Source organism: Orycteropus afer, unplaced genomic scaffold, assembly GCF_000298275.1.
Source record: "Orycteropus afer afer isolate SDZICR_OR568_19922 unplaced genomic scaffold, OryAfe1.0 scaffold00049, whole genome shotgun sequence".
NCBI classification, from domain to species: Eukaryota; Metazoa; Chordata; class Mammalia; order Tubulidentata; family Orycteropodidae; genus Orycteropus; species Orycteropus afer.
This window is the reverse complement of record NW_006921636.1, coordinates 9,447,851-9,462,446: the sequence shown is the minus strand read 5'-3', so window position 1 is coordinate 9,462,446 and position 14,596 is coordinate 9,447,851. Positions and strand designations below refer to the sequence as shown.

Below are 14,596 nucleotides of genomic sequence, written 5' to 3'. Positions count from 1 at the left end.
CCTAGTAAACACTTCTGCAGATTATTCTGGAATTCACAATTCCCTTGGACTTGCAAGATGACAAGCAAAACTTCACAAAGAGAGCAGTATTTCAGATTCTGGTCTTGCTTAAAACTATACAAGACTATGATTTTCCCGTGTGTGTGATTTTCAGTATAAAACCCACCTGCTGTCCAGTCAGTCCTGACTCACAGTGACCCCTCCTTGGGTTCCCGAGGCCATATCTCTATAGAAGCAGATTGCCCAGTCTTCCTTCCAAGGAGCGGTTGGTGGGTTTGAACCACTAGCCCTCTGGTTAGCAGTCAAATGCCTTAGGTACTACACCACCAGAGCTCCGTGAAAGTATACAAGACTCTAATTTGTCTCTATGTGCATGTGTGATTTGTAGTATATGTATTTTTACATATTCTCCCCGACATACTAACATACTTTTCTCAAACTTCTTGGTAGGGCTCTGAAAGGGTTTTTGCCACATTTAATCACAACGTGACTTGCTAAGAGAACAAAGACAGTATCTGCCACTCATCTCCATCTACCTGTTGTGCTCAAGCCAACAGGGGCCTCCACTCTAGAGGGAACAGCTATAAGGTGGAGTAACTCACTTTGCCATGAGCAGAGGGGAAGGGGAGTGCAGAGAAGCCGGGAAGGGGGGTTAGCTTCAGGGCAAAGGGACTAGGAGGGAACGGACCACCCAGCACAATGGTAACAGACTCATTCACTGACAAGGACTTCTGATCCCTGAAACCATTACTGTGGAAAGCAACTTGCATTGTGGCAGCTTCACTGACTCCAGAAAAGCCGAAACAGAACAGAAGCACCTCCTAAGGCCACTGAGCCCATCCCAACGCCAGTTTGTCTCCTCAACAGAAGCAGGGAAGCAAAGCCCTTTCCTAACCTGCCTGAACAAACTGAAGCCCTCACATTATCTGGCTTAGCACAGCACAGGGCAGGACTTTTAAACTACAAGATCAGTGGTGGGTAGTATGACAATAAACAAAATAACAGACACACCCTCCACCCCTTATCCTATTCAAGGACAGTATCAAAGGTTTCCGTTAAAGCTACCATTCAAAAAGCCTGTTTTCAACTCCCACCTGTCATGTTGTCCAAAGAAACGAGCATCAACCTGCCCATCTTTATCCCTCAGAGCTTTTGCAGGCCAGAATGGAAAGCCCTTCAGTTTTGCCCAGACCAAAGGATGCGGATTGCTCTAGGAAAAGAAAAAGAAAAAAAAATTTTATATATATATTTGCTAGCAAGATACATGCTTCAAGCCTGGGATGTGAAGATAACACAGGCAGACGTGACACAGACCACATGTGGAAAGAGACAAGTTTCAAGCTGGGTCTCTGCGATTGGAGTCCCACTGAATGTGTGTGGGCAGCCTGGGGTTAAACACTGAAATCAAGAAAAAATGAGTTGAGACATAAAGCAGGCTTGAATCCTGCCTCTGTCTCGCCATTTATTACCTGGGTGCCCAGCAGCAAGACAGTCCACCTTTCTGTGCAACATGGACACAACTATACCTACATCCTCTGTGAAGTTTCAGGATTCGATGTGCACTGTGCCAAGCATATAGTAAGGGTTCATGTTAGCAACCCTTATGGTTGATCAGGAGTCCCTGGGCGGTATAAACAGTTAATGCACTCAGCTCCTAACCAAACTGTTAGAAGTGCCAACCCGCCCAGAGACACCTCTGCAGAAAGCCATGACAACCTACTTCCCGGAAAGGAACCACTGAAAACCGTGTGAAGGGCAGTTCTACTCTGCCACACAGGTCACCATGGGTCAGAATCAACTCAATGGCAACTGGTTTTATTCTTGATCAAAGGCTACTTAGAGCCTTTATTAATCTAGTGTTAATCTCCAAAGGCAGAAAGAGATATAAACTATGTTTTGATTCTCAACTTTATTTGCCTTAGCTACCCTTCCCACCTCCCTATCCCCACACACATACACCAGCCTACCCAAATAAGCACTGCTCTCTGCAGAACACCAGTCTGCAAACTGTAGACCCATGGGGGAAACCAGACTGACTTTCTGGCTTCCACGAACCACGTCTTGCAGAGACCATAGGGTTAATCCAGGAAGGCATTTCCAAACCCCTTAAAATAGACCTAACACAACTTGAAACTGGCACACTCATGCAACACGCGTCTCGTTATCTATACAGCTTTGCCACATCTCATTCCCACTCTCTTGATGAGCTCCCTTTTGCCCAACATCCTGCAGTCTGCTCAGGCTTAATAAGCCCAGTAAATCATGATGCTATCTCTGGCACACGCATTTTCAGCCCAAGAGGTTTATCCTACCTGGATTATGTTCATTTTGCCATAATTTTATTAGGGGGAAAAAAGAATGATTTAAAAACTTCACCCAAACTTTCACCTAATCAAGCCACCTGGTGAAGGTTGCCATGGGGTAGTCGTCAGAGGCACAGAGTTGAGAAAACAAAGTAAAGAAAGGAAGTCCAACTTACACAAGGCTCACAAAACCAGTTATCTCGTTTTTGGCAAGCAGCAAGATAACATTCTGGACACACTTCAATTTCATTCATCTGGAAAGCAGAAAGACGTTAGAACTTGCCATCGTACGGGTTGTACATGCTGGAGGCCCTCAAGAAATGCTTCATGGACTGATAAAATGAGCTAAGCAAAGTTGCTTAGTGGGAAAACATCTAGGAGATGACGCCAACTGCTCCCACCATTCCCTATTTCAACCCTAGTCCAAGCTGCTATCTCTCCCCTGGACCAATGGAACAGCTGCCTCCCCAACACAGAACACGGCTTCCACTCTTGCCCCCACGGTGGTTCACGCTCCACAAAGCAACAAGAGCCATCTTTAATACACATAAATCTGATCTTGTCATTCTCTTGGTTAAAAGCTTCCAGGGACTTCCCATCACACCAGCAGGTTCTCTCCTGGGGCATTTCTTTATCCTACCCCCACCCTAAGGACATCTGGAGACACTGTGGGTTGTCATAGCTGGAGGGGGGGTGTGTTGGTCCTATTGGCATCTAATAGTTAGAGGCCACAGATGGCGCTAAACTGCCTATAATGCACGTGACAGTCCCTAACCCACCCCCACCCCACCCCAAAATGTCTAAAGTGATGAGGCTGAGAAACCTTTTGTTATATGAGCAATGAAATCCAAACACCTCATCAGAGTTTTCAAGGCTCACCTGTCTGACCTCATCTTGTCTGAGCTCCACCACCATCGATCCATTTCAGGACCTCTGGCTTCCATTCACCCTTCTCAATATATCTCTAGTCATACTGTCTAGAACAGTTAATTAATTCCATGTCACTCTATTTTATTTCCACTGGCGACTCTGAAAATCCCATAACTTATTTATATGCATTTATATGTAGACTTACTTGCTTGTCCTTCTCCCTTCTTGAGAAAGTAAATTCCAGACAAGGGCCCTAGAAGCTCTTTCTCAGACATGTATTCATACTCTGCCACTGACTAGCTCTGTAACCTTTGGTGGCTTCTCTCCTCTGGGCCTTCATTTCCTCATCTATCTAATGGGGATGACAGACAGCACCTAGAGCTATTGTAAAAATCATCATAAATACAAAGCCTTTCAAATAGGGATATGGTAATCACTGCAACAATTAACATTTATTGGGTATACTCAAGGAGATCTGGTTAAGGCATCTGGCTGCTAACCAAAAGGTCAGCAGTTCAAAGCCACCAGCCGCTCCAGAGGACAAAGATGAGGCAGTCTGCTCCTGTAATGATTTACAGCCTTAAAAACCCTATGAGGCAGTTCCACTCTGCCCGATAGGGTCACTATGAGTTAGAATTGACTCGACGGCAGTGGGTTAGGTTGTGTTTGGTTTCCGAGTATGCCATTATCATTCTAAATGTTCCATGGGTTTTAATTCATTTAAACCTCATAACCACCCTGTGAGGTGACATTGCTGTCATCCCCGTTTTACAGAGAAAGAATGAGGCCCCAAGAAGTCGAGTGACCTGCCCAAGGTCTCACAGAGGCCAAGTGGTAGTGCCAGGATTTGAACCCTGGCAGTCTGGGTCTGAAGCCCACTCACTTCACCACTATACTGTTAACTGCTATTGTCTTCCCATCATCATCAGTCATTTTCTTTTTATCTCCTGTCATCATGCAATGTGCAAACACCTGGTAAGTGCTCAATAATTATTTTTAAGACTGGCTATCTCGACAAATGAATATATAAATGGGCTTCCAACACCAGAAAAGCACAGAGAATCTGCTACACGCAGTGTATGAACTGCTACAGATCTTCTAGAAAACAATTAGGCACTAGCTACTTGAATCTACCTCTTCAATGTTTATAGCCTCTGACCTGGTCACTGCATTTCTAAAAATTACACTACGGGTATCGGCAATGAGCACTGAGATAGAGTGTTAATTAATATGTTGGCAAAATTGCATACTGCCTGATGACAATGGGGCTTAGTTAAATAAATATTCATGCATTGTACATAGGAATGCTAAATAGTCATGAAATACTGTTATTCTTGTCTAATCATTCAAATATTCAAAACAGACTAAGTGGCAAAAAAGTGTACTATAAAACCACAGACTGAGGTGGGGTAGGGGATGAGAGATGGACACATTCCAATAATATTGAAGGATTTTCTTTAACAACCCTGAGGGAATAAAAAAATGAAAGGAAATGCACTAACAGGGTGAAGACCATTGTGCCTCGGTTTCTCACTCTTACAACAGGGTTTTATATAATTTCTGCCTCCAGCCCTGCCCCACACCACAGAGCCCCAGGGCATCCATGTCCAGTACATGCATTCCATCCGTACCAACAAAACCGTGGATATTTGCAAGATAGACTCTCAGGGACCAACAACAACTTGGACTGCTCTCTGAGAAGCAGCTAAGGCCTCTCCCTCAAAATAATGTCAAAATCCAAACCTCTTCTGCAACAGGACTGAAAGGGATCCGGCTCAGTGCCACAGACTGTGGGGCAGAGGTCAGAAGTTAGGAGCTCACTCTATGTTACCAAGAAAACTCACAATGCCTAGTGCCTGATAAAGACATATAGGCTGAAGAATTAAAAGTTACATTCTGTTTGCATCTCCTTTAGCTCACGGCAGAGGCGAATGTGTTTTATAACATATTAGGGTCCTCTGGTTCATGCTTTCCTTAAAAGAATGGGGATGCTGACTATGCCACAAAGATTCCCAGAGCCACCCACTGGGCAATTCTTCAAGTGGAGCCTTCAGCCTCTCCAACCATCACTCTGAAGAGGACACAGTTCAGTGGAGAACACATACCTCATGTTCACAGATTTTGATGACGACTTTTGCTATTTGCGTCAATTTGTGATTTCCTGAAGAAATGAGAAAACGGGATTAGTTCAAACAGAAGCACTGGAACATTTGCCTTGGCCTGACTTCCACTAACAACCTTTTAACTTGCTTTTCCCCCAGGATTAAGTTTGAAAAGGCTGAAAACCAGAAGTTCCTGGCTTTTAATACCAGTCCAAATTATATTACTTCTCCCATGAAAGTCAACCAATCTTTGGGGCCTCAATGGCATCTTTTCTGAAACCGAACAATTTGTGTGGGTTTCCCAGTATTACCCAATAGTTCACAGACTAATATTTGAAAAATGCTTTTATATCCGAAGGGAGCCTTATTCTACCCCCAGTCTCAAAGCACAACCCAAGAAGGGCATAAAGGAAGCAAGACATTTAACTAAGTAGTTCTCCCGAACCTGGTGCTTCCAAATATATGTTCACGTTAACGCCTCACAAAGTCCTATTAGGAAACAGGTATCAACGTTCCCATTTAATTGATGACTAAGCCAAGGATGAAAGGAGTGCTCATGAGATCAGTGAGTTAATGAGCTAAGGATCTGGCTCCAGGTCAAACTCTAAATCCCTCACCCTTTGCATTCAACCAGAAGACAAGATGTTTTCTTTGAACTTGATAGGGTGTTTTCAGAAATGGTCAATTTGTTCACAAAAAAAAAAATTTCACATTTAAAACATAAACAAAACCAAAAAACTCTCCATTTCTAGCTTGTTTTGAAAACTCAGAAGGGCCGACAGCTCTGTATCCACCAAACCTTGAAGCTGCAGGGGTAGCCCCTCCAAGCCAGACAAGAGTTCTCCCTCCTCTCGAAGTTCCCAGCAGTCCCCAGGCCAGCAGCCATGTTGGCATGTGCTGCTGTTTTTCTTTCTGATCCACTCAGTTTATATGATCTGATAGGCCTTTCTATGTATTTGAATTTACAATGCCTACAAAAATTCATAGGAGCTCTGGTGGCATAGTGCCTAAGGCATCTGACTGCTAACCAGAAGGCCAGTGGTTCAAACCCACCAGCTACTCCTTGGGAGGAAGACTGGGCAATCTACTTCCATAGTGATACTGCCTCAGAAACCCAAGGAGGGGTCGCTATGAGTTGGATCCGACTCAATGGCAGTGAGTTAGGTTTGTTTTTTGTTTACAAAAATTCACAAGGAGCCCTGGTGGCTCAGTGATTAATCACACTACCACCACGCGCTCCACAGGAATAAAGACCTGGCTTACTATGCAGTGCCTTTCCGTCTTTCCCCACTTTCCCCATCACAGCTACTCAGTTAACAATGCAAAAGGTCTGCTTAAAGCAGACATCCATCCACTCCCCGTTCATCTATGCTAACCATTAACCATTGCCATCAACTCAACTTTGAGTCATAGCTACCGTACAGGACAGAGTAGAACCGCCCCATAGGGTTTCATTTCCAAGGCCACAAATCTTTACGGATGCAAACTGCCAAATCTTTCTCCCATGGAGAAGCCAGTGGGTTCATACCATCGACCTTCCAGTTAACACCCAAGCACTTCACCAGTGTGTCACCAGGGTTCCTTCACTGATACTAGAGCCCAGGGATATGCAGGGAACAAGATATGGAGTCTGCCCTCAGAGAGCTCACATCCTGGTAAACAATTTAAACAAATAAATAACAGTACCATCCAGAAAGTGTGACAAGGGCTGCCCTGGGAAGGTACAGGGACATGAGAGCCCCAGACAAGAACACCTCTCATGGTCTGAGGATGTCATGGACAGTGTCTCAGATGACTGAGAGGCTGAGACTGAAGGATAAGGGGAAGTCATCAAGGCAAAGAAGATAAAAGTGTTCCAGCAGAGAGAACTGCATATGATAGCATCTGGGGCCAGAGAAACAGCCGTAAAGAGCTACCTGGCCAGAGGCAGACAAACAGGGCTGGGGGAAAGTAGGGAATATGCCCGAGCTTAGAATGGAAAATCAGCGCCAGTCTATCTACAAGGCTCCATTTTCTAAGCACTCAAAAATATAACTGACAGAATGTAAGGATGTCTCCTAACAACTCTAATAATAAAAGCAGTAACAGTTCAATTTTTTTAAATGAGCAAAAAAATGTGAATAGATTCTATGCTGAAGAAAAAATAGACACTCAACATCATTAGTCATTAGGGGGGGAAAAAAAAAAAACACCAAACACTGCTGTTGAGTTGGATCCAACTCATAGCGACCCCTCCTTGGGTTTCCCGAAGCGGTATCACTACGCAAATAGATTGCCCAATCTTCTTTCCAAGGAGTGGCTGGTGGGTTTGAACCACCAGCCTTCTGGTTAGCAGTCAAATGCCTTAGGCACTATGCCACCAGAGCTCCTTTAGTCATTAGGGAAATGCAAATTAAAACCACTACAGCACACTATTTCACACCTTCAAGGATGGTTGTAATTTAAAAGATCAACAATACCAAGTGTTGACAAGGATGAGGAACAACTAAAATGGTACAACTACTTTGGCAAATTTCTTACAAAGTTAAACATATACCTAATGTTATACTATACAGCAACTCCACTCCTAGGTATATACGCAAGAACAATGAAAACATACGTCCACACAAAGACATGTACAAGAATATTCACAGAAACTTTATTTCATAATAGCCAAAAGATGGAAACAACTCTAAGGTCCACCAACAGATGAGCAGATAAGCAAATGAAACGCCAGTCAGCAATAAGAGGGAAAAAAAAAAACTACTAATACACACAACACCATGGATGAATTCCAAAATATTACACTGATAAAGGCAGTCAGACACAAGAGTGCACTCCCTAGGACTCCACTTACATGAAATTCCAGAATATGCAAAGCTAATCTTTAGGGACAGAGAACAGAACAGTAATTGCTTTTGGTAAATTTACTGGACAGGGGCACAGAGAAGCACAGTATGTCGATGGAAACATTCTCTATCGTATCGGAGGTGGGGATGACATAGGTGCTGACACGTTTGTCCAATTCATCAGAAGTACACTTAAAATCTGTGCACGTCATTGTACGTCAATGAAACAGCCACTCTTGAAAGATATTTTTTAAAAACGACAGCAGCACCACAGAGAAGTGCAAGCCACTCTGGACATCAGGTCCACCAAACACGCACATAGACAACTTGCCCCCGACACACACGCCAGCCACCTTGGCCCTGATGCGAGGATGAAGTGTCTGGTTTGTGAGGAAGGGGGGAGGGCAGGCAGCACACACAGCACATTTTCTCCCCCAGGAGCCCGCGGTGCCACTCACCCCCGTTATAAATGATGCAGTTGTGCAGAATCCACTTGGCGTCGGCCAGGAAGGCTTCTGTGCAACCGTACATTCTCTTTTTAGCGTTCTGGAGAGAAAAGCCACGGAGCACAATCACCAGTGAGTCTACGCGAGCCACACTCGCTAACACCTGGGTCCCCACGCAATTTTCTTAGCAGGCATTTGCCAAATTAATTAATGTTCTTTTCCTCATTTCCCAAGGAGGCATTGTATTTGAGATCTATCACCCTATAAAAATGCATTCATTGAATTTGTCACACTCACTGGAATTTTCTCATCACACAGCAGCTATCTTTTATCAAACAGCTCCTCTGATGAACGAGGGTAATTTATCCATTTATGTGTATTATTTATTATTACGTGCCCTGTCTCCTACAAGCTTTGTGAGAACTCAGTAAAGTGGTTAGTATCATGCCCATTTAACAGATAGGGAACCTGAGACATAGTAATGTTAAGGAACTTAATACAAAGTCCCAAAGCTCCTAAGATATAAACTAGGATTCCAATATTTTCTCATTTCAATGTCTCCTTCTTTCCACTCTATCATGAGGGCATGTGCAATTTCCCAGTGCATGTGGGAATTAGTGCAAACAATATGAAGCAATGCTTCCTCCCCATCAACGTTTTTTTATTGCCCATATTTTGGAGCTGGTGTGAACAATAAGGAGTCCTGGTGGCTTAGTGGGTAAGGCATTTGGCTGCTAACCAGAAGGTCAGCAGTTCAAACCAGCCAGCTGCTCCATGGGAGGACGATGAGACTATCTACCTCCATAAAGATTTACAGCCTCGGAAACCCAGTGGGGATGGCAATGAGTCGGAATCAACTCAAGGGCAGTAGGTTTGGATTTTGGGGGGATTTTCCTGGTGTGAAAATTAGCACCAGAAGCATGTATACAATCCAAAGTGTTACAAGTGTGATTTTAAGCATGGAATCTTCACATAGACTTTTAAAAACACCTCCAGCATTGAAGAAATATTCTCACTAGTAGAATAAGTAAGTCAAGTTCTAAGAAGCCACATCTTTACTGCTAAGCAGGAGGTTTCTCAGACATTTCCTTCCCTTTTCTTCCTTCCTGGTGCTCTCATTAGTACTTCCAAGAGAAAGAGAAGGAGGAAGGCTCAAATCAATCAAATCATCAATTCTGAGAAGCTCTGACTTTTAAGTCACTTGCAGAAGCCCTATCTGCAGCTAATCATTGGATTGCAACACTCCGTTGCAATCCTTGGAAGAATGTTACAAAGGAGAGGTCACAGGATCCAAGCAGGATCAAGAGTTCTTCCATCTGAATACAAATGAACGGGAAATTGTAGAGAAATCATCTAGATGGGGCACAGAAAGTAAGGTGGGATTGTAAGTCATCTCGACAAGTGTGGGCTACAAGGCTGAGGTTCTTTGAGGAGGCCAACCTTTTCCAATGTACAAAGGTCCATAGGATGAAAGATGTATTCGGCGTAGTCAGGATGCTGTTCCAATGGAACGGGCTTCTGGAATGCATCTGTCTATAAAAGAAAAGAAGCACATACAAAGACACAGACTCATCATTATAGGGAAGGCCAAGCTCGTAGTACCAACTAAGGGCCTTCAAAATACATGGAGACTGCTTTTCAGATAATACGGTTCTAAAAGGTTCCACAAGGAGCCCTGGTGGCGTAGTGTGTCTAAGCACTCTGCTGCAAACCAAATGGTTGGCAGTCCAAGCCCACCAGCTGCTCTGCAAGAGAAAGACCTGGTGATCTGCAATGATTACAGCCTTCAAAACCCTATGAGGCTGTTCTTTCTACTCAGTTACATGGGGTTGCTCACTGTGAACCAATAATCAACTGGACGGCACCTAACAACAACAACAAAGGGTTCCACAAAGAATATCACTGGGGACCTCAAAACTGGTCCACCTTCTAATTCTGCCTACTCATGGAGAATCACAGGCCCAGCTGTGTTTTGATTTTACTGGTTTCATTTTCAACATAAGCCAAGTAACAGGTCCTATCCTCTTCTGTATTAAGAATGACAAGGGCACACTCTCTGCCACTTTAGATCTGAACTCTGAACAAGGCTCCTGTATGTACTGCAACCACCCATAGTCAAAAGTGACTATGGTTGAGGTGTGGTTACAACGGTTAGAGCCCACACACCACTTAAAAGTTCCTGTGAGTATCAATGAAGCAGCCCTGGTGGCACAGTGGTTAAGTGCTTGGCTGCTAACCCAAAGGTCAGTGGTTTGAACCCATCAACCACTCTACAGGAGAAAGATGTGGCAGTCTGCTTCCATAAAGACTTACAGCCTTAGAAACCCTATGAGGTAGTTCTACTCTGTTCTATAGGGTCACTGTAAGTTGGAATTGGGTTTGTTTTGTTTGTTTGTTTGTTTTGAGTGCCAACAGATATTTTACATAAGGAAAAAATTTAGACAGTGAGATTTTTCTCCTCCTTTCAAGAAGCCAAATCACCTTCAAAACAGGGACTGTGTAAGTTTGTCATCACTTTCTTATGCCCTACTTAAAGCACCTCAAAATGCAAGGCCCAGTTTGTGGAGCATAGTGTTTACTTATCATTGAAAAAGCGACAAAAGTTAATTAGATGCCAAATTCTACTCAAGTAAGACACCTGAACAGTTACCCGTTTATGGTCATCTGAGCCTTCTTGTATCCAGAATGGAAGTTTGGCCACTGTTAAAGGCATTTAAACAAAATCTTCAACTTTCTGCCCAATTTTCCATCAAACAATTAATATAAGAAGTTAATGCTTTCTTTCTCTTTTGGGGTTTCTAATTCTATAATGCTAACAGGTCTACATGACTCTATTCTTTTTGTAAACAGTGTTAAGTAGATACAATTTAGTCCATGAAAAGCAGGAATTGATTCTTTGTCATTCGACATAAAAATGACTCAGAGCAAAGCAAAAAAAAAACCAAACTGAGGTAACCACTCTGGGCTGTCATCAACTGAGCTTGTTTTGTTAAAGAAAGCCTCAGGTTCCCAATTCAGCAACTACCAACTGGCATGCTCTCAGATTAAATTTCAGAACTCACAATAAAAGCTGCTTATTTGCTAAAGTCCCGAAGTCCTACCTTTCTGCCTATTCGCTTGACTTAGCAAACTCTGCTATTTCACAAATGGGAAAGTGTTTTTGTACAAATTGGAAAAGAGCACCCCACCCTCGGGTTTCTTTAAATTCTATAGGAAACATGTCATAAAATATTGGCTATACCGTTGTAATAGACTGGTAATTTTTCAAACAAGAGATTTTACTGCACTCTTCCTGAAAACTGGCACATTAAATACACAAACCACGTGTCTGTGCGGTGGTAGTAGCGCACAACTTGCCAGCAGAGTGTGGCGGCCTTTGTTCACATAGGGATTTCAAGGGGCAAAGGCTATTCATCAAGTCTCATTTCAAACCTGAAAGAAGAAAGCAAATTCTCACCCGCTCTGGGAATTTCACTGCTTGACTTTTTACCTGCAGGTCCAACATCAGACCAGCTATAAAGAAACTGGGTGGTGCTCAGCTGCCCTTGAAATGGAATCGACCAGCTCCCATGGGAAGGAACACAGAGCTCCCTCTTACCCAATGGGGTATGATGTTCCACTTGACAACCAGATTTTTAAATTCCCACCAACCTTCTACTATCTATCATTTCCCGACTCTGAATGGGCTGCCATTTGTAGTCATCTGAGCCCTTCGGGACACAGACTGCTTGCTTTAAAAAAATAAACTAGGGGATGGGGAAAAAAAAGAAAGAAAGAAATTAACTGAACATCCTAGCACCTTATGCTTCATTTTCAAATGACTGAATTTGAATATACAAGGCAGTATGGGCATATGGGCAAATGCCTGAAAAACTAGGCCTACCAAGAGCAAGAAAGTAAACAGAACATAACAAAAGTCACTATCTCCACTGACACTTGTACCAAGAAAACTTGCTTCTTACCCCTGGCTGTTTCATCTTCTGAATGGCAAACTTGAGCAGGTATGATAGCTGTTCAATGGTGAGCATTGTCATGGCTTTACTCTGAGTCTCGATGCACTCCGCTACTGTAATTTTCTACAAGTCAAAATTACACAAATGTCCAGTTAGAGAAAATAAATGTAAATTGCTGTGTACTTACTTCCCTTCAATCTATTTTTCCAGTAAGCTCACACATAAAACACAATTCCCATCTAAGTGAGATTAATTGTTTCGCTTTGCAGGGACTTGGCCACAGAGTACTGAATCAGTGGATGAAAATTAAGAGACACCGTGATCCATTATTTACCTTACTAGGAAGTGTCTTCAGCGCATGAAGAGGACATGATCTGAGAATGTAGTGGGCAGGCAGAGACCTAAAAAATCCTCATTACCACCTTGAGTTTCAAGAACAGGATTTGATTCCAAAGGCCACTGGAGGTTTCAAAGTGATCTCCACACAGAATGAATTCTTAACAACCACTCATCTTGATCCTCTTAAGGTTCTGGGCTATCTTTCAGGAAACTGACAAGCCATTAACAGTGAGGAATGGAAGGGCCAGTCTTCCCTGTAGAAAGAATCCAAAGGATGGTAGTGGACCAATAATAAATATGACTTCTCTCTCCATCACCACTTATGTGAAGCCATTTGAGACACTGGCAAACTATGCAAGAAGCTATCACGTCCATGAGCAAGAAACGTCATTTTGTAAGAGAAATTCCCATCAAGGAAGCAACCTGAAGTGCTGGAAGTGGATTCTGTCACATAAATCTGGGATAGTATCTCAGGCTTCAGATGCCTTAGGGAGTAGCAAAAAGAGAAATACTAAGTTCTGATGATATCAGGAAACACACTCTTTAGCAGTCTGTTTAAAGATAGCTGAGAAAAGTTTTCTCTGATTAATTCGGATCCAAATTCTTAACATCTCTGGGGCTTCCAAAGGAAGGAGATGGGCAACAAAGGAGTCACTCAGAAACTGAAAGAGAGCATGATGCTTCTATCGAATTACTTAACTACCAAAGCCTTAAACATCTCCTCTTCCTAGTTGACTGCCTTACCAATTCACCCCTGGGAGATATTCAGAGCCCAGAATCACAGCCAAAGAATAACTGCTTGTTTGAGTTCCAATTAGTTCCCAAGTAACTATCCATGGCAAACAATGGGGTTGGCTGCTCAACTGTTACTCATACACCCACCCCTTCCTCCTACTTGGCAGTGCCTGGTTCCCATTACATGGATTGCAAGTACCAGATGAGCAAAATTTCTGGCCTTTTTTCCATGAAGATCCAATCTTGACCAAGGAGCCCAAAGACAAAACCAGCTGGGGAGTCGACGGGGACAGTCCTTCCCCTTGATAAACAGAGATGTGAGGAAGAGATACCATGCTTACTTGGGTAATCGGGCTCTGGAGGAATCATTGCCTAAATAGTGAGAACAATGGACCAGAGAGTCTGGGCTCTGAACAAACTCTACCCTGCCTCTGGGATCCTTCTAGCTGTGTTGATAACAAATCCTGATTTTGTAAGATGCTTTTCATCAGGAACTACTACTTGCAGCAAAGTTGTCCTATATGAACCACTATCTTTTTTTCTTTTTAACGTTCAACAATTTAGAAGGGTTGGTCAAGACGAAAGAAAATGGATGAAGGCTTCAGTTCCCACGCTACACATACTACACGCAGCAGAATGAAGCTGGGCTCTCGATACAGAGGACCTCACTGAGCACAGAACACCCTTCCCGTGTCTCCATCCGAGTTACCAGCCATCTTCTGCAATTTTAGAGGCAGAAACTTTCCAAGAATACCACCAAAATGGCATCATCGTACTGTTTTATCATCTATTTTTATTCCATGTATTTCTTACTTTTTCCCTTTTCCTATGCTAAAGCTATACCAAACAGAGTTATATGGTTTGCCTGTTGTTGTTGTTGTAAGCCGTCGAGTCGGACCCGACTCATAGTGACCCCTCCTTGGGTTTCCGAGGCAGTATCACTACGGAAGTAGATTACCCAACCTTCCTTTCGAGGAGTGGCTGGTGGGTTTGAACTGCCAGCCTTCTGGTTAGCAGTCA

General features: G+C 43.3%; 1 protein-coding gene across 1 annotated transcript in view; it reads right to left on the bottom strand.

The window, feature by feature from the left end:
• ZMYND8 (zinc finger MYND-type containing 8) overlaps positions 1-14,596 on the bottom strand; it is a 135,730-nt gene that overhangs the window by 70,506 nt on the left and 50,628 nt on the right. The window contains exons 5-10 of the mRNA XM_007938335.2: positions 12,512-12,625; positions 9,990-10,082; positions 8,562-8,649; positions 5,279-5,334; positions 2,480-2,557; positions 1,095-1,210 (exon numbers count right to left, since the gene is read on the bottom strand). Coding sequence (XP_007936526.1) covers positions 1,095-1,210; positions 2,480-2,557; positions 5,279-5,334; positions 8,562-8,649; positions 9,990-10,082; positions 12,512-12,625 — 545 coding nt within the window. The remainder of the gene's footprint in view (positions 1-1,094; positions 1,211-2,479; positions 2,558-5,278; positions 5,335-8,561; positions 8,650-9,989; positions 10,083-12,511; positions 12,626-14,596) is intronic.